Source organism: Phyllostomus discolor, chromosome 4, assembly GCF_004126475.2.
Source record: "Phyllostomus discolor isolate MPI-MPIP mPhyDis1 chromosome 4, mPhyDis1.pri.v3, whole genome shotgun sequence".
Taxonomy (NCBI): Eukaryota; Metazoa; Chordata; class Mammalia; order Chiroptera; family Phyllostomidae; genus Phyllostomus; species Phyllostomus discolor.
The window spans coordinates 9,705,021-9,725,549 of record NC_040906.2 but is presented as its reverse complement, the minus strand read 5'-3'; the positions used below and the strand labels follow the sequence as shown (position 1 = coordinate 9,725,549).

The 20,529-nt window shown below is 44.3% G+C and overlaps 1 protein-coding gene across 2 annotated transcripts in view; it reads left to right on the top strand.

The window, feature by feature from the left end:
- NYAP2 (neuronal tyrosine-phosphorylated phosphoinositide-3-kinase adaptor 2) overlaps window positions 1-20,529 on the top strand; it is a 217,508-nt gene that overhangs the window by 159,229 nt on the left and 37,750 nt on the right. For both annotated transcript variants that reach the window (XM_028511047.2, XM_036022784.1), the window contains one exon: window positions 6,823-7,029. In XM_028511047.2, coding sequence (XP_028366848.2) covers window positions 6,823-7,029 — 207 coding nt within the window. The remainder of the gene's footprint in view (window positions 1-6,822; window positions 7,030-20,529) is intronic.

The following is a 20,529-nucleotide window of genomic DNA, read 5'->3' as shown; positions in this document are numbered from 1 at the left end:
GGCCTAGAGCACGTTATGTGAAAGATCTGAGCTGCTTCTACACCTATAGAATTTTTAGGATTCTTTGCATATTTTATCCTACTTCAATGCACCTCATCTATTTTATTACCTTATTAAGTGATGTGTCTCCTCTGATTTATTAAAACCAGGGTTTCACCTTATGTGCTGTCTGGACACAAACCTGGACTTTCTTTCCCATTTTATTTAAAGCCATGAAATCTCCAAACACCTGAGCTGTTGTTCTTTATATTTAGAGATGGCACCCTCTGGATGTTGGAATTGACATAATGGACCCAGATGACAGTGCACACGAGAGAGAAGTAATAACAAAAAACAAACAAAAATGTTGCCCCCCTTCCCTGATACCCTTTTATTGGGGAGACACGGAGCCTCTGCCCTAGTTTCCCTGGAGACTCAGGAGACGGAATAAGAGACATGCAGGAGGAGCCCCCAGTGCTCGCCTGGACTCATAGGGCAACCGAGTCAGGTTGTCTGGCTCGGACCAGCTCCAGACACCAGGTTATAAAAGACACCACGACATCCCATTAGTGTCCAGGCCAGGTGACCAGGAGAGTCAGAGGTCTGGGTCTGTATTCTGAAGAAGAGTGACTCAGGAGAGACAGACTCCCTCCCTCTGGAGTCTAAAAGGTGTTTCCTTAAGAACAGAAAGTCTGGCTTTGGATTGCTCCAGAAACAGGACTCCCAACCACCAACAAATGGTGGTTCCCGGAGGGAGGCCGACCTGAGCTCTGTAGAAGAGCTTTCTAGCAATTAAAGATGTTCACAGTTGAGCCAAGCTTTCCCAGTAGGCGGGAGCCCTTCCTTCCCTGGCACTGTCATCACAAAGGCCGGACTCCATCTCTGCAGAGGCACACACTAGCACCTTGCTTTTTGTGTGCGAGCGTGATTTCCGAGGTCCCTTGCAGCTCTAAAACATGATGGCTGAATCTCATACCCATCTGACAGAGCAATTGAGTTCAGTGCCTCCTTTAGCACTTCCAATATATTGTCTTTTCTGCCTAAATAATCCTCCGTGATCACCTTTCATTATTTTCATTGTTCGGCGATTGGAATGGGACGGAGAGACTTTTATCCTGCTGATTATGCCAATAAGAGGGGATAGTTCTGGAGAATGTGTCGTGTGCACAGGAAGCTCAGACACTCACCAGCAACATGAGCCTTGGCATCTGTGTTGCCAGGCACAATTAGAGTCCATATGTTGTAACCAAGCCATTCCTATGTGACGGTGTGAAAATTCAAGAATAACAACAGTCGCAAAACCCAGATATAAAAGGCTTTTATCTAAATTATCTGAATCAGCTAGATGTTCATAGAAATAATAAAATGATAGGACAAATTAATCTTTTTAAATATTGCACAAAACAAAAAGAAAAGAAAGCAGGATCTAATATTCCCCTATGAAACTAGTGGCACTGGTCATATTTCCAAATAACACTTATTTTCCCAGGAAAATATCTTGTTTTCAGCTCTATCATTAGCAAGTCAAATAGTAACATGTATGAGTTAACAAAGAAAATGATGTCCATTATAGTAACTAATCCGTGCTTGTCAGTGAGGATCATTGGTTCAAGCAATGGCCCGGGTGCTGGGGGCTGGAGAGACAGAAAGAGAGTCTTCAAGTCGGAGTCTAAAATGTGTTTAGATCTGGGACTGATAATGAGCTAACTTTCCTGGATGAAGCATTCATGAGTACGTTCACCCTGCCTGTTCCCACTGTAGATTCTATCAGACATGGAGTCGCTAGTTTTAAGAAGCTTACAGCCTGATGGCAGGACCAGACTTATAAATCACCAATTACATGACTTTTCCAGCCAGAAGAAGAAAAAGAGTTTAAAGAAAGGATAACGCTGTCAGCTTTAACACGTTGAAGTTCCCCAGAGAGGCGAATGTGAAGACCCGTTGGTGCTGTATTGTGTTCTTTGTCTCTAGAGCTTGGGAGGGGTTTTCGGGCCGTGGAGACATGTGAGACCCCTCACGACCATTTCGTTATTGAGAGAGTGCACACTGATGAGGAAGAGTGGATCAGAGATGGTAGGGAAGCTCCGTGTGAGGTGTGGGTCAGACTGGATGATGAAAGCTGTCAGATGCGGTGGCCCAGGGTCTGGGACAGGAAAGGGGAGAGAGAGGAACGAGAAGTCGGGGAGACAGATGCAGACACAGAGACTGGCGGCATAAAGAGGCGGAAAATGGGAAGACTTTGAGAATGAACTTCAGAGTTAGCAGCGTGATGTGTGATACACTGGAATCCCAGAGAGAATATTTTGGTCGTGAAAAGATTGCTCTCAGGCTCTTATTCTTATTTAGCGTTATTTAAGGAAAACACTGGAAGAAGTTTAAGAAAATAATATGCACAACACACAAGCTTAACAACCAATGTAATGCAATAATCCCTGCATTTTTCACAGCAAGATTGCAATCCAAGCTCCGATTTCAATGTGAGAATCAGATGTTAGATGAACAGTCAACGTTCAGTCCCTGACTGGTGAACAGAGGAAGGACACATTCTTCGCATTTGGCCCTCTGCTGTATGTAGGGGCTGGACCTGTGAAGAGAACTTAGATTTCACGTGAAACTCAACCACAGTACCTAGGATCTGGTACAGGAACATTTATGGTACTAAAATGATTTTTTGGACAGATTTTAAGAAAACATTGATACAGGTGGACATGGATAAATATATCTTTTTCCCCTGAATAGATGTCTTGGAGCTTTCCATACATTTTACTGTATTATTTCTTAGACTGATTATCCACTTTCCATTTGTTTATTTTTCAACAGTTAATATTGAAGATTTTCGTATTTATTTTAATTAGAAAATGCATAATGTAGGAAGCCACACATGGATCTTTGGGAAACCAGATTTATTTTCAGATACAATGCTCCGTGAATTCATTGATGATTTTCTTACCGATTTTTCAGTTCTGCCTTCTATTTAGGAGGCAGATGTTAAGGTGTAAGTCTGAGTAGCACGATTTCTTCCGTCCTTTTGTTCCAGTTTTCCTAAATATAGCTGCCAAAATTCACCAACGACCAACCTCTGGGGCTTGAAAACAAAGAAGGAAGAAAAGGAGAGAAAAAGGCTCCTTTTTGTTTCCATAGTTGCATTGGGCTTTTGTTTAGTTTAGGTTGGAGACGTAAGTTCACTTCCCTGGTATATGTATGGGAGTAATTTGAAGTAGAAAAAAAAACCCCAAAACGATGTTGATGGAGGTATATTGACATACATCCTTGGCCTTTCTACTTCAAATGTTGTCCTAATCTGCAAGAACCATCTTGGACCCAACGTTAACTTCCAGCATTTGCCATAGTTTGGTTACTGCCCATTCCAGAGACAGAAGACTCTGTGTGTAGGAAAAAAGTGGTAAATGTTTAACGGTGATCATGCAAACAAAGACAGAAGTCAGCAAACATGTCAGCACCCTTACGGTTTGTTTAAAACCTGGCAGAGAAGGTGAGATGAGACGATGGGTCACTGGGCTTTGAGGCTGTGACATTTGGAAGCCAGAGTACATTTTCTTTTCCTTGGAACTGTGAATAAATAGCTGGGAAATCATCTAAGATGTTCTTTTCTGATCCTTGTTTTCTTCACTTGACTTAGGGCACCAAAAAGCAAGTGTTGGTTAAATTGTTTCACTGTCGCTGTAATGCCAGAATGCACTACTTTTAAAATATTTTGACTTGTACTTGATTTCAGTGGTACTGGGACTTAGGCTTATCTACGGGCCCATTTAAAGACCAGGACTCTTTGTGAGGTGGTTCTGAGATTACCCTCCTGGTTTGAGTTCGAGCTCCTGGCATGATACTCAGGACACGCGTTTACGTAGCTGCATAGCATCTTGGACCTGAAAGGGACTACAGCACTGTGTAAGTAAACCAAGACCAAACACGTGAGGGTAGCCAAAGGCTACTTATTCAAGGCGGTCAGCCACGAGCACTTACACTTGGTAGAGACTCAAAGGCAGGGAGAAGAGTGGGAGGGCTTTCCAGCGGGAAAGCGGGAAAGCTTCAGATACGCCCCGAGTGCAGGCTGTCGGCCTGAGGAAGCCGTAGGCAGGCTAACTAAAAGCAAGCTTCCTCTGTGATTAACTTTGGGCATATATGTGACTTTCTCCGGTTGGCCCTATGCAGGAGGTTGGGCCAAAAGTCCTGGCTGCTTTGGGCTAGTTGCCACACCTGTGTGGCTTCCTGGCTTGGCTGCAGGGGATAGAGGTCTGACTTCCTCGAGCATGATGTAGAGATGGTAGGTGGCTTCCTGGGCTGGTTACTGTAGCTAATGGCTTTGGGTTCTATTCTTATATGTGGCTGGCAGCTTCCCACATGTATGCCCAGTTCCTCAGTGACCATCTAGTCCCACTGTACTAAGGCTAAATTGAAGTCCTACAGGACAAATGGCTATAATTTACTTAAGTTACTATTACTTTTTAGTTTTCAAAATATCTTAAAATGTAGAATATCATTAGATCTTTCTAATCAAAATGGGGAAGTTAGGCGGAACTGGTATTATCTTTGTTTTGTGGTGAAGAAAAACGAGACTCGGAGAGAAGAAACCAAATATTTAGTGACATGGTTCATTAGCCTGCAAACACGGCCAAGGCAGCAGCAAAGCTGGGCTCTTGGATTCCTTACCCAGGGCTGCTTGTGATTTTACAGCCTGTGCTGGCTCTGACCCCAGACTCAGGTAATGGGGAGATAGAGTGTGACATTTCCATCATCCGGCTGAAAGTTGATGGGTATTTTGAACCCACACACAGAGAAAACAATACAGATTCTCCTAATCATTTCCCTGAATTTTTCCACTACAGATTTTCTCAGAGACTCCTTATTTGAATTAAACTTTCAATCTGGTGGATTTTACAACTTGTTACTATTAAATAATCAGACTTTTGAAAATATAACTAGCTTTGTGTCACTTTCAGTACACTTATACTATTCATTTGATTCTCTCGTTCCACTAAGAATGCTGTGTTTCCTGCACACATCAGAAAGATGCCGGAGGAATTGAGAAAACTACTAAATTAATTAATCAATTAAATACCGGTGGAGCAATATACTAGGGGTGCTGGAGACACCAAATGAAAATAAAGCAAAAAAATAAAACTCAGACCCTGCCTTTAAAGAACATGGTATTTCTTGATAAGAGCAACAGAAAGTTGATATCAGACAATGTCAGGGCAGAGGTGACCATATGCCCCAGCACAGGGTGGGGTGTGGGTGGGGAAGGCTTCAGAGAACAGTTCAGTTGAGTAACCAGGGCTGTGGAGAGTTAGCCGAACAAAGACAGGACATAAGGGTATTCAAAGCAGGAGAGGCAGGAGATAGTAACTACAGAAAAGAACATTGTTTTTGTTAGAGGTGGAATGGATTGGAAAAAGTTACAACAAACTTAGTGGTATTTTTTAATACACCATTCTGGGGGAAGTGACAAAGGTAGAGAGGAAAGGAAGAGTAGATGGTGGAGAATCTTTTGAAACTTCTGGAAGGACTTCAGTCAGGGGTACATGTTGAGTATATCTGCATTTTTTGTTTTTGTGTGTCTGTGCACATTGTAGAATGGCTATTTCCTGACAGAACACCGTTGTCATGGTAGCAAGGGGATAGCACCCTTAAAACCATCTTTATTACATGCATTGTTAAGCACTGCCGTACGTGCATTGCAGAATGGCTAGCCCATCCATTCCCGGAAATGACACTTGAGCGTATTTTTATTTTAAACATGTTGGCAGTATTGGGAGCTTATACTTTGGAAACTCAAGGAGACTAGTTGCAATACTTCAAGATTTGAGCTTGAACCATAGCAATTGAGGTAGACATAATACAAAGTATGACAGAAAAGAAAGCAAGATATTTAGAAATAAAATCTGCAGAATCTGCTGACTGATGGATTTGTGGAGTGGCAGTTAAAGAAAGAAAGAGGGAGCTTTTAGCTGGATCGTTGGCTGGACAGGAAGAACCATTAGTTTGGTAAAAATGGTGTCAGTTCGGTATCTGAAATGTTGAATTTGTTTTCCACGGGGACCCATGCAGCAGGAAGTCAGATATTTTTTTTTCTTTAGTCTAAAGCTGCAGAGAATGGTCCAGGCTTGTGATAAAAAAATTTAGAAATCTCTAACAATCAGACAATTGCTAGTTGAATCCTAGAACATCACAGAAAGCTGGAGTGGGAGGAACAGTGACCAAGCTCATACCACGGGGACAACCGTCACGTAAGGGATGTGTGTGGGAAGAGAATGTATGGATGGCACAGAAGTGGTTGGTGTGAGACACAGAACACAACACAGGAAGGTGGGCCATCAGAGGAGCTAAGTAAATTGAAGATGTAAATAAGAGAGTATCAAGGAGTTGTCAAATGGCTTAACAATGTCTTCTAAATGCGCCTCCTTGAAGGACAAGGGGATAACAGCAAGCGCAGCTTGAGCAGAGCGGCTGGAGTGCGTTATGTCACAGTGGGGAGTGGAGTGAAAAAAGCCGAGGCAGTAAAGACAGGGAGTGCAAAGTGCACTTCAAGAAGTTCCCTTGAAAATAAGCACAGGGCAAGGTTACTAAAGGAGCCTCAAGGTTCCCTGACCTTCTCCTTTTCCCAGGAGAAAGTTCCTTCCCAGGGAGATGGACCTGTACTCCTCAGAAGTAAAAGGCCCTGTATCTCTCCATCTATTATATTTAAATGTTGTAATCTCTAATACACATCTAATTTTCTAAAAAATATATTGACAGTGTTTTAGAAAATCGTTCTTCAGCTTTTCAAAGGAACCCTGGAAGGGTTTGACTTCTGTTTGACCAAGTGTAATCCTGATTCATCCACAGAATCCACAGAAGAGCTGAAAGTGCGGAGCCACAGCACAGAGCCGTTACCAAAGCCAGACAGCAAGGACAAAGGACACCACGGGGCGTCTTCCCGAGAGCCTGTCAAAGCTCAGGAATGGGATGGGACACCAGGGCCGCCCGTGGTCACCAGCAGACTGGGAAGATGCTCTGTGAGCCCCACCTTGTTAGCAGGAAACCACAGCTCAGGTGAGAGAGATCATGGTCTCCCGGATGGTATTTTTTGTGTCTCTAGGAACTGCCTTTATGCAGTTACCACTTGGAGAACCATAGCCGCAGATACCACTTTCTGCTCACAGCAACAGCGCGCAAGAGCCCCTCATGGTGGAAGGGAAGGGCATATGGGACCGCTCCAGGGGGCGTTATTCACACGGACAATGGAGGAGCCGATGGTGCTCCTTGGAGCCGCGTGGTGCGGCAGCCTTGACAACTCGTAATGTCTTGCACTAAATTTTACCTAAAACATCTGGAGTCTGCATCTGCAGCAGTTTTCAGTTAGAGAGTTTAAACGATTTAAAGTTTATGCCTCTTTTGCTTCCAAAACATTAACAGAGAGTAAAACTGAGGATAAAAGTATAACAAAGATGACCTGAAGGCAGTCGAGGGAGTTGATGTCATGAGGCATCTGAAGGGGTGAGCTGAGGAATTCCAGCTGGGAACTGGGCATGGGACTTACGATTCCAAATCTAAGTCAGAAGACTTAGAACATTATAATCTACCACACCTTTAGATTTCACAAGTCGTAATTAAAATCTGCAATGCACTTTGCATTGTTAAAAGAGAAATGTTACTAAACCTCAATGTTTCAAAAGCTTTGAACGGATTCATCTACATGATGAACTTACGGAGAACTGTCCATGGAAATAAAGATAAATCATCAAGCAGCCTCCTGTAGTTTTCAGGTTTCTGTGCCTTAAGAGTCTTAGGGCTCCAAAGAAAAGGCCAGTCCTTCAATGTTATTTTCAACTCTGATACTCATCTAGGAAAGCCATTTACATTAACTTAGCCTGTGGTCTCCCTGCCAGTCACGCACAAGGTAAAACTGAAATGGGATGAACAATCCCTGTAATTGGGAAGGGACATTTCCAGAACAGTCCTCAGGCAAACAGCAGAGCAATAGCTGCCCCCGAATTAAAATGCAGTTTACAGCTTTGGTGATGCAGGCACCTCAGGTGTCGTGTGGATAACCACCTTCACCACATGAGTGCACACCTCACAGGGGAAGGAAGGTTATGTGAATTTAGCAAAAGTTTAAAAAATGTCTTTGATAGTAAAGTATAAATAGCTATCTATAGGTATATGAAAGATATTTGTAGATTTTCTTAAAAAGAAAAAGAAAGATAAACAGATAGTATCGTGTAGGGGAAAAAAATGCCACTCCCAAAAAAAGGTCTGCACCTCTATTCAATTGGGAATTATGATTAGTGTTACGTTTATTATTGGTATTTTTAAAATTTTCTGAATTTGTACCAGTTCTAACCAAAAAACATGTGCACTACCTGCTGTTGTGACCAAAGATCTACTTTCTGAAAACCAAAGCGTCACCTGGGTGTTCATTACGTAACCACCACTGTTCGAGGATCTGAACGGAGTACACGTGGGTGCTCAAAGTCAAGCGTGAGAAAGACAGATGGATCATTGCAATATAACGTACCATATTATATACAAATTACATGCAAACCAGAAGAGACATTAATTGGGGGGGAGGTATATTTTGGGCAGAAAGAATCAGGGGCTTTTGCTAGATTAAATGATCATTGCTTAAGGCTGTGACCTTTGAACTAGCGCTTGAAACATCAAGAGCTGCTTCCTTCCTTCTGGGGGAAAACCTGAAGTGCTATAGGTGGGACGTGCTGTGTTTGGTGTGAAGAGTGGGAAGTGTTGAGTGAAGAGACTTCCAAGTAGGCTGGGCCCAGGTAGTAAGAATCCCAAAGGACCTTGTATATTAGTACCAACTAGCAGTGGCTTATGTAATAATGATGTTTTACCTAAAGCCATAGCACGCGCTCTGGAGGTAGGGAGCTCCAGGTGTTCTGTCACTATTCAGTGAGTCATTGACCACCTGGGAACTTTCTGTCCTTCTCATTCTCTAGTCCTGCTATTCTTGATTGTTTTTTCATAATAACAAGTGGCTGTGACAGCTCTGGGCATAATGCCCCTGCAGACTGTCCCTTTCATTCAGTTGGGCAGAACTTGGAAACATGTTCTCTGGACCGGTCACTGTGTGAAAGGCAGTGGTAATTCCACGGGCTTATAAAGGCCCTCCTTTCCCCTAAGTCAAGGGACCTTGGCCTTGCACCTAGAACTGACATCAGCAGTCTGTTTGCAGGGAAAACCTGGGTGGGGGTGATGTTGCATGAGCAATGGACAGTATCTGCCACATCATGGTTTCGTTTTGAACATTCTGTGGTGCATATTTTGTAGTTCCATGAAATTTTTTGAACACAGGTATAATGTGATTCAGTGTTCATGATTCAAGGCCCAGTGGTGACCCCACAGCTCCAAGCACAGTGAAGTTGGAGGGGTGGGGCATGTGCTGAGACAGAGATGGCCAATGAGATGTGGAGCAGGGTTTAGGTGGGCGGGCTGGGACTTAGGCTGTGACTGTGTTAAGTGGGAAGTGCTCTGGGGTTCTAATTGAGAAGATAGCTGACAGCTGGAATTCCAGGTCCTCAGATAAAGAGATTTAGTGGAATTAGAGATTGAGGCTGGAGACCTCTGGAATGGTTAAAACCGTAAGACTAGATCTAGGGTGTCAAACTCATTTTCACCGGGGGCCACATCAGCCTCACGGTTGCTTTCAAAGGGCTGAATGTAATTTCAACTCCTTAACAGTTAAGGAGTTACATTGATACAGTCCTAAAATTATTTCAGCTCTTTGAAGGCAACCTCGAGGCTGATGTGGCCCCCAATGAAAGTGAGTTTGGCACCCCTGAACTAGATGATTCTAAACAGGAAACAGAGGAGAAGGAAGCTGAGATTAGACCTTGGGGAACCCAAACATTTCCAAGTGTGGGCAAGGGACAAAGAACCTATGAAATAAATGGAGACAAAACCATGAGATGGTCCACAGTTCACTTTTCCTGAAGACTTAGTAAGTTGCATAACAATGGGTAAAACGTCTGTGACACTGACGTGAATGTTCCAAGAAATTCAGAGTGTAAACAAAATTGCTAACCAACTTGGACATTCTTCCACTGCCAACTCCTGAAGTGTCTCTTTGGCTTTCTGGCGTTGAAATCTGCTCTCCAAAGCCAGCTGTTTGTCGAGCAGTAAACTGTCTGCTGACCGCAAGGAACGCCGGAAACACCTGTAGTCCCTCCCATTCTCCGCCTTAGACCGGGGAGGTGGTAAACAAAGGTGTCAGAAGGAAAGATGATTGTCACGTGTTTTTATAAAGACATTTTTGCACCCACGTTAAAAGCAATGTGAACGGTAGGGCAAGTGTGCAGTCACTTCCAGTGTCAGTCAGTGCAAGTCAGTGTTTCACGCGTGAAAGCGGAACTGTTGATGTGCCCACTCAAAAGGACATTACAATGACCTGAACTTTTAGGGTATCGCACCGCATTACATCTATTGAGTATGTCCTCACACCAGATTTGAAGGCCAAAAAAAAAAGAGAAAATGAAAAATGCTTAAGTTGGCAGTTGTTTCTCTGCAAAGAAAGAACCTAATATGTACCCATGCTATTCTAAAAATGCCATAGTTCGCTAGCAAAATGTATGAAAAAGAATATCCGAGGTTCGCTTGCCGTTGGTGTTTTAACCAATGAGGGTCTTTGTCCAGAACAGACAAATAACTACAGAAGGAAATAACTACAAGGGAATGAAAGAGTCGATATTTATTCTTTTTCCTTCTGCTCTTCACATTTCCTATCCATTCTTGTCTCCTTGCCACCGGGCCGCTGACTAGTGAGCTCCTAACAGAATACGCTAGAGCTGCAAATAGCGGCCCTCCTCCCAGAACAACAGAGGGACTCAACCCCACACCTGATGGTGGAGGGCAAGGAGATTCTACCTGTGAACCCCACACCCACCCCCATCAACTGTCCCTGATGTGCTCACATTCTCTCTCTCTCTGTCTCTCTCTCTGTCTCTGTCTCTCTCTCTCTCTCTCACACACAGACACACACACACAGACACACACACACACACACACACACACACTTTACCAAAAGTGGTTTAGCCACTTGAGAAAGTTGTTCTTAATAGCTCTTTTGAGGAATGGAGCAATTGCTGAAGTAAAACAAATGAATGTGTCAGATCTCAATTCTAATTAACATTGCCGCTGGTTGCCGCGGTCCTTTATTAGAATCACAGTTGTTTAGTAAACCGGGGATTCCCTGGAGGGTGACTCTCGAAGGCAGTGGAGGACTGGGACCCAAATGTGCCTGTAAAGAATGGGGGAGAGTGGAAATTACATAAGTGAGTATGGTAGCGACAAAAATTCAGAATTCAGTCACTGAATCAGTCAACAGATTAGTTTCCAAGCAGCGTGTACCCAACTCTGTAAAGGTTTTGGGGGGACAAACACTCACTCACTCACTCACACCCCCCCCCCCACAAACATAGCACCCGTAGGCTATATCAACCCTGGTCTCCGTCCCTCAAAGACCTTACCATACTTCCTTATGAAACAAAACCCTTGAATAAAAATTAGTTAGATTATCATTAAATGCATTATTTTTATTATTAAGCACTGGGCTATCTCTATCCTTTTACTATAGATTTAATATCATGCAAATAAAATTAGTGCGGTCCTAAAAAAACATGGAGGACTTAATGGGAGACATGGAGTTTTAAACCAAGATTACAGCAGGTCTTTTAAAAACTCATTAATATTATTATTATTATTAATTGGGTAGACATATGTAGAGAGAACTTTCCGTACAGGATGAAGAAGGGGAACAAAAGCGGAGTAGACTTTGTCCTGCCCCCCCGGGCAGACTGAAGAAGCACTCTGGGAAGTAAACGCAGAAGACCTTGAACTCATCCTGTGTGGGATGGTCTCAAAAGGACCTCAGCTCCTCAGTGCACAGCTTGTGTGTGTCTGCCATTCTGGGCAGGTCCACTGTGGGATGGTGACTGAGGCACCTGCAGGACAGGCTGGAATACCAGCAAGTGCATTAGGAGACGTGCCTCTCTTTTTTATTTAACAATTTAAAAAAATATTTTATTTATTTATTTTTAGAGAGGGAAGGGAGGGAGAAAGAGAGAGAGAGAAACATCATTGTGCGGTTGCTGGGGGTCATGGACTGCAACCCGGGCATGTGCCCTGACTGGGAATCAAACCTGCGACACTTTGGTTTGCAGCCCATGCTCAATTCACTGAGCTACGCCAGCCAGGGCTAGAGACATGCCTCTTTCAAACCAGGCATGGGGTGCTCGCCCATTCCATACACAGGAATGTCCTTTGTTCTCACAAAGAAAATGATCGTGCCCATTTTTCTGGAAACGTGAAGCCCTGTTGGTCTAAGTGATATGTTTTCACATTTGTTAGAATCCTAGGTGTGGAGAAATACTTCTCCACCGCCAGGAAAATCCACTGCAAACTGACAGACATCAGCACGGAGGGATGGAAGTACAGGTGACCTGGAAAGCCAAGGACATCTCTAGGGGACAGCAGCTACTCCGTGCCAGCTGATGCCCGCCCACCACGAGAAATGCTTAGAATTCCCAGATTTAATTTCTATGATGTGAAATCTCTCAATTTTTAAATATAGCTCATTTTTTTAAAAAAACATTGAATTGAATAATTTGCTTCCTCTGGCCATATAAGACATAAAGGCTGTCAGCGTACACTCTCTGGTTTGTAAAATCAAGTGATGACCAGGGGAGGCATGGATTTGACCCTGAAGCATAGAGAAGTTGGCTTATAGCAGAAGCGGCAGGTGCCAGTAAACATCTTGTCCGTCCTGCTTCCGTTTTCCAGAAACTGCAGCTCCTTGAGAAGGCTGTGCTAAGGGTAGGAGTGGGCATTAGAGAGAAGCACATAGCCTTTGATAGTTGAGAGAGAAGGGGGGGCCGTCTTAACCCTGAAAGAGGAACAGAGGTCTGGCATTCCATGACGTATAGCAAAGACCTTCCTGGCAGACACATTTGCAGACGCCAGCACTGTGGCCTGGCCTCTGATTGGGAGGGAGGACAGGTGGAGCAGGATTTGCGTGGGTCTTCTCTGGGTTCACTGAATTTTATGCTTTACGGTTCCAACCTCCAAAATACGGAATCCTGAGGGGCCCTGAGTACTTTGAGGGGCCCTGTGCTTCCCAGTGTGGATGAACACTTCTGTATTCTGGTCTCGGAAGTTCTGGGCTTTGCCATGGCCCCTTTTAGAAAAGTGTTTCCCCCACCCTTCATGAGGCAGCCCTTCACATCCAAGAGGAGTCCCGTGCTCACAAGGTCAGAGAGGCGAACAACAGATGTGCATCTTACATGTGCCATTTCTTGCACATCACCTTTGTAAGTTTTATACTAATGATAAATGCAAACATCAAGTGTAATGTAGTAGTTGACTACAGAGGGTTTGGGTATCCAACAGCTATGTATTTAAACCTGAATTCTGATGTTTTTTTTTATTAGTGATGGCATTGGGAATATCCCTTAGTCTCTCTGACCTTCATCTCTAGAAGATGGATGATGGTGGCACTAACTCATAAAAAAGTGAGAATTATATGAGATAACATATTGGCACCCTTAGCACGCTGTGTGGGACACAGCATTAGGTCAACACTAGTCATCACCATGATTCCAGATACATCTGCAGAGACCTTTGCAGCAGAGCTGAGAGAATCACGGGTCTGGGGGAATACAGAAAAGTTTGCTCTAAGTAGTGGCCTTTGAGCTGGGTCTTTTTTTTTTAAGATTTTATTTACTTATTTTTAGAGAGGGAAGGGAGAGAGAGAGAGAGAAACATCAATGTGCGGTTGCTGGGGGTTATGGCCTGCAACCCAGGCATGTACCCTCGCTGGGAATCGAACCTGGGACACTTTGGTTCCCAGCCCGCACTCAATCCACTGAGCTACGCCAGCCAGGGCTGAGCTGGGTCTTAAACTGAGCAGAATCGAGACAGAAAATGTAACAAGAGCAATGCAGCAAAAATATGGTATGCTTTCCTGGGGATGGTAACAGCTCTGCTTCAACATGGAACTTAGCACACCCACACCCATGAAACTATGGCTCTTAAGACATTTGCAGCTCTAGTTCATAGTCTGATCATGTCTTTGAAGATCGGGAAATCAGAGATGTCAGGGTGTCAGCAGAGGCCTAAGAGGGGGATACCTGAGAAGAAGACCTAGCCGAATGGGAACCACTTCACAGAAACCACCGAAAACCAGAATTCAGGAGTGGGAACTGCAATGGAGTCCAAGAGTGTAGACTTTGACAACTGAATTTTTATCAGATGATTTATAAACATGACACATTCTTCCTAAAACTTCTGAAATTCGTATTGTACTTTACTTGGCGACGCTGGGATGACTGGCCAAGTTTGCTGATGAACCTCCTGGCAGCCACAGCTCGGAAGGTCCAAGTCGGTCCTTCAGATCCAAGAGGAGTCCCGTGGGCACAGAGTCTGAGGAGTGAACAGCAGGAGAGCAGCGGGGAACTGGGCAGCGGGGCTGGGGATTGTGGAGCAGCGTTCATGACGATAATCCCGGCAAGCCATAGTGAAGCTATGTAGCTTTTTTAGCGCAAGTCAGCCATGCCTTACAATAATGTTAATACATCAATACTTTGATGGGCATGATCTGAAATGACATAACCCCACTGTACCCCAGTTCCTCTATCTTAACAGAAAAGATAAAGGAAATCTCACTGCGAAGGTCATTGCAAGGATTAAATTTAAAAGTGTGTGGAAACACGAAGTACAAAACTGGTTTATAGCAAAGTGTATTCTGTTCCCATTTAATTGTACTGGAAAGGCCTCTCTGATTTTTTTCCAACAGCAAGACTTGAATGATTCCTTCAGAAGCTCAGTGCACTGTAAAAATGATACAAAGTTTTCTCAGCTACACAGAGGATTAGTAAAACTGCCTCGAGTCTGCATTTATGAAATTTGAAGAAAGAATAAGGTGCTGATGCTAAGACTTGGTTGCTGCATTATACACAGTTGCCAAAAAGAAATCTTGATCTTTCACAATGTTTATGCCCTGCTCAGAATCTAAAATCATGCTGGCAAGGATAATAGGAAAATACTGATATATGCGAATGCACATATTTTCTTTAATAAATACCGCAATTCATTCATTCATCTGCTCATTCAGTCATTCATTCCCTTTTTTTGTTTCTTTTTCTAACCAATCTGTCTTCGGAACCACCTGTTCTATGCAGGGGCCAGGTGTGGGGGTGCAGGGAGGCAGGGTAAAATGTGGTGGAGTAGCCTCTGCATTCCCAGAGCTCACGGTCCAGCAGTGGGGACAGAAAATGAAACAACAGATTCTCGTAAATGTTATGATGGAAAAATGTTCGGCGCAGTCACATGATATACTGTCTGGCGAAAAGGGAGGGACTTCGACAGGCTTCCTGGAGAAAGTGCTATTAAATTTGATACGAGCGTGACGAACATGAGACAGGCAGCTAGGCGGGGGAAGAGTGTAGGGCTCTCCCCTATGGCTCCCTCATCGATGTAGGGATGAGAAAGATTTCCTTCTAGAACCCGATGAGTATTAAATGCCTCAATATGGCTACATAATCCCTAAATATCTTTCTGCTCTTTCTTCCATTTTCTCCCACGGCCTGCCTTCTTTGGAGGCTGTGGTTGCAGTGAGGTGCCAGTCACTCCCCTCTCCCTGCATTCACACCCTTGGCAACGTGCTTCCGTAACTGCTTATCAGGATGTGAGGCCTGTTTCCTACCCCTTGAACCTGGGCTGGCCTTGCATCTTGCATCAGCCAACAGAGTGAGACAGAATGAACGGGTGTCAGTTCTGAGCCTCAAGAGATTGGGCGTGCTTCCCCTTGGTCTTCTCCCACCCTTCTGCCACCATCTGAACGAGCCTCAGGTAGCCTGTTGGAACACAGTCAGGAGTCCCCGATCTCCATCTCGCCCACGCCCAGACGTGTGAGAAGGCACAGTGGGAATCACCAGAGACGCTGACCTGACCCACAGCTGACCACAGGTGCACGGGCGAGCCCAGCCAAGACCAGCAGAACGACCAGCTGACCCATGAGCACAACGAAATGAGTGTCATTTCAAGTCACTGAGTTTGGGTGCAGTGTAAAATAATTCACTGATGCAGAGACCATGGCCTTTTAGAGTTTGCTGGGTTTTCCTCAAGTGGAAATGCTTTATTATTATTATCACATGAGTAGAGCATGCTCACAGCAAAACAAAAAGGGAAAGTAAAAGTGAAAATCCATTCTTTCATCGTGATTCACGTTTGCACTTTCCGAAGCACCGTTTGCAGCTGCCCGTGCTACAGCCCCTCGGGCCTGTGTGTCAGTAGGGACGGAGCTCTCGGTTCCACTGGCTTCCATTGTGCAACAGGAACGAGAAACCAGCCTGGCAGACTTCAGGCTCCCCCTGCAATTTGGGCTGCCCTGTGGGAGACAGACTGATGTCCTGCTGGACTCCACATTAGCCTGAGGCGGCCGTGGGCTCGGCAGCCTTGGTCTGGAGTCCGTCATTCAGCACAGCCGGCTCAGGCCCCAGTGGACAGTTGTCCGCATCTGCCTGACTTCCCAGGCCTAACTGGGTGCCTGGTTGTTTCCTCAGGGAACCTCGGCCACATCCCGTTGCTAGGTGCTACTCACTAGTTTCACACTCCGGAGTTTGACTCCCCCTTCCTGAGTTCTAGGAGTAAACACAGGACAGGATTCTCATTTGGAGACTCTCTGGGGAGTACCATGAGTCATACTCCCAGCAGCCCCGCTTTCCTTTCTCTGTGGAAAGTCGTGACTTCTGCCTGCTAGACTTGGTCTACGCCAGAGGAACGGGTTGATTTGCACTTCTCCTGGTACGGGTGGGAGGGCCTTGAGAAGCAACTGGAGAAGGAGGACGGGGAATGAGTTAACCATTTTAAATAACCAGAGTGTGTCTTTTTAACAGCTGGTCACAAAATAATAGAAGGCAATGACTCTCACATCCCAAAGCAAAGAGCTAGACCACAAAAGCAGAACTTGCAAAGGAAGTGATCAAAATGCATTTTGCAGTCCTTAACCGAATTCTCGTCTCTAGCTTCAGAAAGTGGTTAGAGGCTCAGGGGCTTGAGCCCAGATATCAGAGAGACCTTGAGAGTTTGGAACTGATTTGTGGGGAAAAAAAGAGAATCACACTGTTTTCTGATCACATCTAAGGTCCACTGTGTTTAACGTAACAGTTAAATATACAAGTTTAAGCAAAACAGAACCTAATATAATTCCAAAAGCTGTTCTAAGATTATGGCAAAATACACTTAATCTGAATTGTGGCATTCAAGTTTTTCACCTCTGTGGAGCATCTCTTATTTAAAATAATTTCTTTTTGTTAAAGGTTTTATTTATTTATTTTTTAGAGAGGGAAGGGAGGGAGAAAGAGAGAGAGAGAGAAACATCAATGACCGGTTGCTGGGGGCCATGGCCTGCAACCCAGGCATGTACCCTGACTGGGAATCGAACCTGCGATGCTTTGGTTCGCAGCCCGCGCTCAATCCACTGAGCTACGCCAGCCAGGGCTTAAAATAATTTCTTATATCTGTATACCATGTGTTCACTTTTAAAATACATTTATAAAACATATTTATAAAATACATGTGTCTTCACAAAAAACTGTATACCTGTGGGTTGGTGTTATGATCTGATTATTTAAGTGGCTAAAATGAAGCCACTGAGGAATCCAGCAAATTGCCCAGACTCCCTAGTAAGTAGTGGACTCATCAAGAAATGAATGGAGTACAGCTCTCTTCCCATACTCTAACTAGGTTGGGCTTCCCTATTTCCACCTCTGGGCTCATAAATTTACCCATTGATTCATCCATTCATGTATTCACCTATTTTTTAAATATAAAGTTATCATGCATTGACTCTGTGCCAGAGGGGGAGATTGCTATTAATCACAAAAGTCAAAAATATAATTTTAATTGATCACAAAAGCCCCCTGAGAAAATGACACCTCACTCTCTACTGGGCATGTTATAGGACAGCTTGATGACACAGGAACTTAGATTTAGGTAAATTAGTGAAATAACAGTGAAGGGAGTGGACCCAGGAGGGGCAGTGACCTGTGTGTGACACCAGGGTGCCTGGGAGAGTGGCTGACAGGAGGTTGGAGGGTCAGGGACTGTGGCCGAGGCGGGGCGGGGGGGTGGGGAGCAGGAGGGGAGGGGGCCAAGAGCCTGACAAGGGACAGGCTGAGCTGGCCACACCGGTGATGCTGGGCTTGCCTAAAGATGACAGGAAGCCACTTACAGATTTTGAACTCGTGGATTTTAAATTCAGGGATCAGATTTACCAAGTCAGTTAATGTATTACCATCCTAAACCCCAGGAAACGGAATTAGGAGGATAATACGCTGCCCCAAATAACCGGCCTCAGAAACCCAAAGGAGAGATGCTTCCTCCACTCTCCACCCTGAAATGTCTCTGCTCCTGTCACTGAGAGATGGTTACCGCTGAGTGTCTGATGGATCAAAGAATGAATTCTCAAGCACCTGAGCAACCATGTGACATGTGTGGGGTTTTCTCCCCTTAAAACATAGCAACACTGAACATGCTGGTTGTTCTTTGGTCCAGTTGGTTGCTTCTTCAGCAAACCCGTAAGGACACTCGGCAGAACAGCTCACTATGCGGGGATGACAGGTGACCTCCGCCCACACAGCCCGACCTGCCTGTGATGCACTTGATCCCGCCTCCAGAATGCACGTTTGCCTCTGATTCCCTAAGACAGGGCTGGCCTCGGTTGTCCAGTAGTTTGTAGGCTTTTCTCTAAACCATTATGTTCTTATTTCCAGTTATTTTTTCTAGCAAGGTGGTTGTTTGAAATGATCAGAAATGTCCAGAGTCAAGGAAGTGGGTGACAGAACTAATGTGTGTGTGTGTGTGTTGTATATGAAACTACTTATAGGTTTTAAGTTAAGATCTTATGGGATCAGACTTGCAAAGTTAGCTAACTTAAATTTGATTTCTAGTAAACATAGGCATAGTCCATAACATTGTGTGTTATACAGATACCCTGAAACCTACCAGGAAAAAATACAGCTTGACAGTAACTAATTTCATTCATAGTAGAGAAATTCCAAATTTCCAACTATTCTCTGATTCTACTGGGGAAAAATTGTTAACCAGGCATAAAATTTAGATCACACAAGAGTTGTCTCCACCTTCCTTTGACTCTCAACAAATCAGTCATACCCTGGCTGGTGTGGCTTAGTGGATTGAGCACCGGCTGGAGAACCAAAGGGTTGCTGGTTCAATTCCTAGTCAGGGCACATGCCTGGGTTGTGGGCCAGGTCCCCAGTAGGGGGTGCACGAGAGGCAACAGCACATTGATGTTTCTTACCCTTTCTTTCTCCCTTTCTCCCCATCTCTAAAAATAAATAAATAAAATCCTTAAAAAATAAAATGGTTCTTTAAAAAAAAAATCAACAAACCAGTCAGGTTTGAAAATGTGATGACAATACACTGGCATGAGTTTTGACGGTCCCACAAGCTTCTCCTGTCTTTCACTGCAGGAAAGGCCCTCTGCCCTCTGCCCTCTCGCCCTGACATGGCTCCCAGTTGGCAGTGGCTGGCTTTCTTTGGAAAGGCCTTGTGGGTAAACTGCATTAACTGTGTTCACAAAGAATGCCCTTTCTCTTTCAATGAAAAGCTATTGAAGACATTACAAAAACAATTCTAAAAATTCTTAACTTATGCTGGGCTTTTTACAGAGACTAGTTCCAGAAGCTTTGCAACCTCACCAGAATATTTGCACTGCCATCTACTGTCTGCAACAGGCACTGTAATTTCCCTCAATTTTTTTTTTCTTTTCTTATGTTAAATTCAGTTGAAGACAGGTACAGGTATTTTGGCCATTTTATTAGAAACTTGGGAAAGACAAAGAAATGAGGGGAAGTTCTTTATATTAATAATAAACGTACAAATATTTTATCTTTGGCAATGACTTTATAGTCTTTAAACTATGGCTTAAAATGCGTTCAATAAACACTTGAAGTCCTTCTCAGGAATCAGTTAGCAGGTTGCTCAGGGGAAACACAGAAAGGAATGAGACAGACGGGATTCTGTCCCCGCAGAACACACAGTTCAGTAAAGGAGGGAAGGGGAGGAAGGGAGAACAGACGCATGCGCCAGGCAGAGGGCAGTGTCTCGATGGAAACCCTGGAGTAAGAGAGAAGGCATGGGGCTCTAGGAGAGTGTAATGCTGTGAGGCAGGGGCGAGACTCCTGATGAGGCTGGCTTTGGCAGTTGAGCCATGGGGACCCTTGACCTTGAAATAAAGCAGTTTAGGTCTCAGCAGTGACCCTGGTAAACTAGCTCATGACCCATCAGGAGTATTTCTGAGGTCATTTCAACTGTTCCAGCAGGTTTTGTTTATGACTATTAAAGAATCCATGAATGAACGTTGGTGCTTTCTTCTTATTATAAATGTTGAAAAGGTGCCTTGAGAACTTGGATGGCTCCCCTCCGGTCTCAGCTTTGCTTGGGCATTGCCACAGAGGTTTTTCTAGGGGGAAATGTCCTAATTGGAGGTTCCCCAATTCCTTGGAGTTTTCAACATGG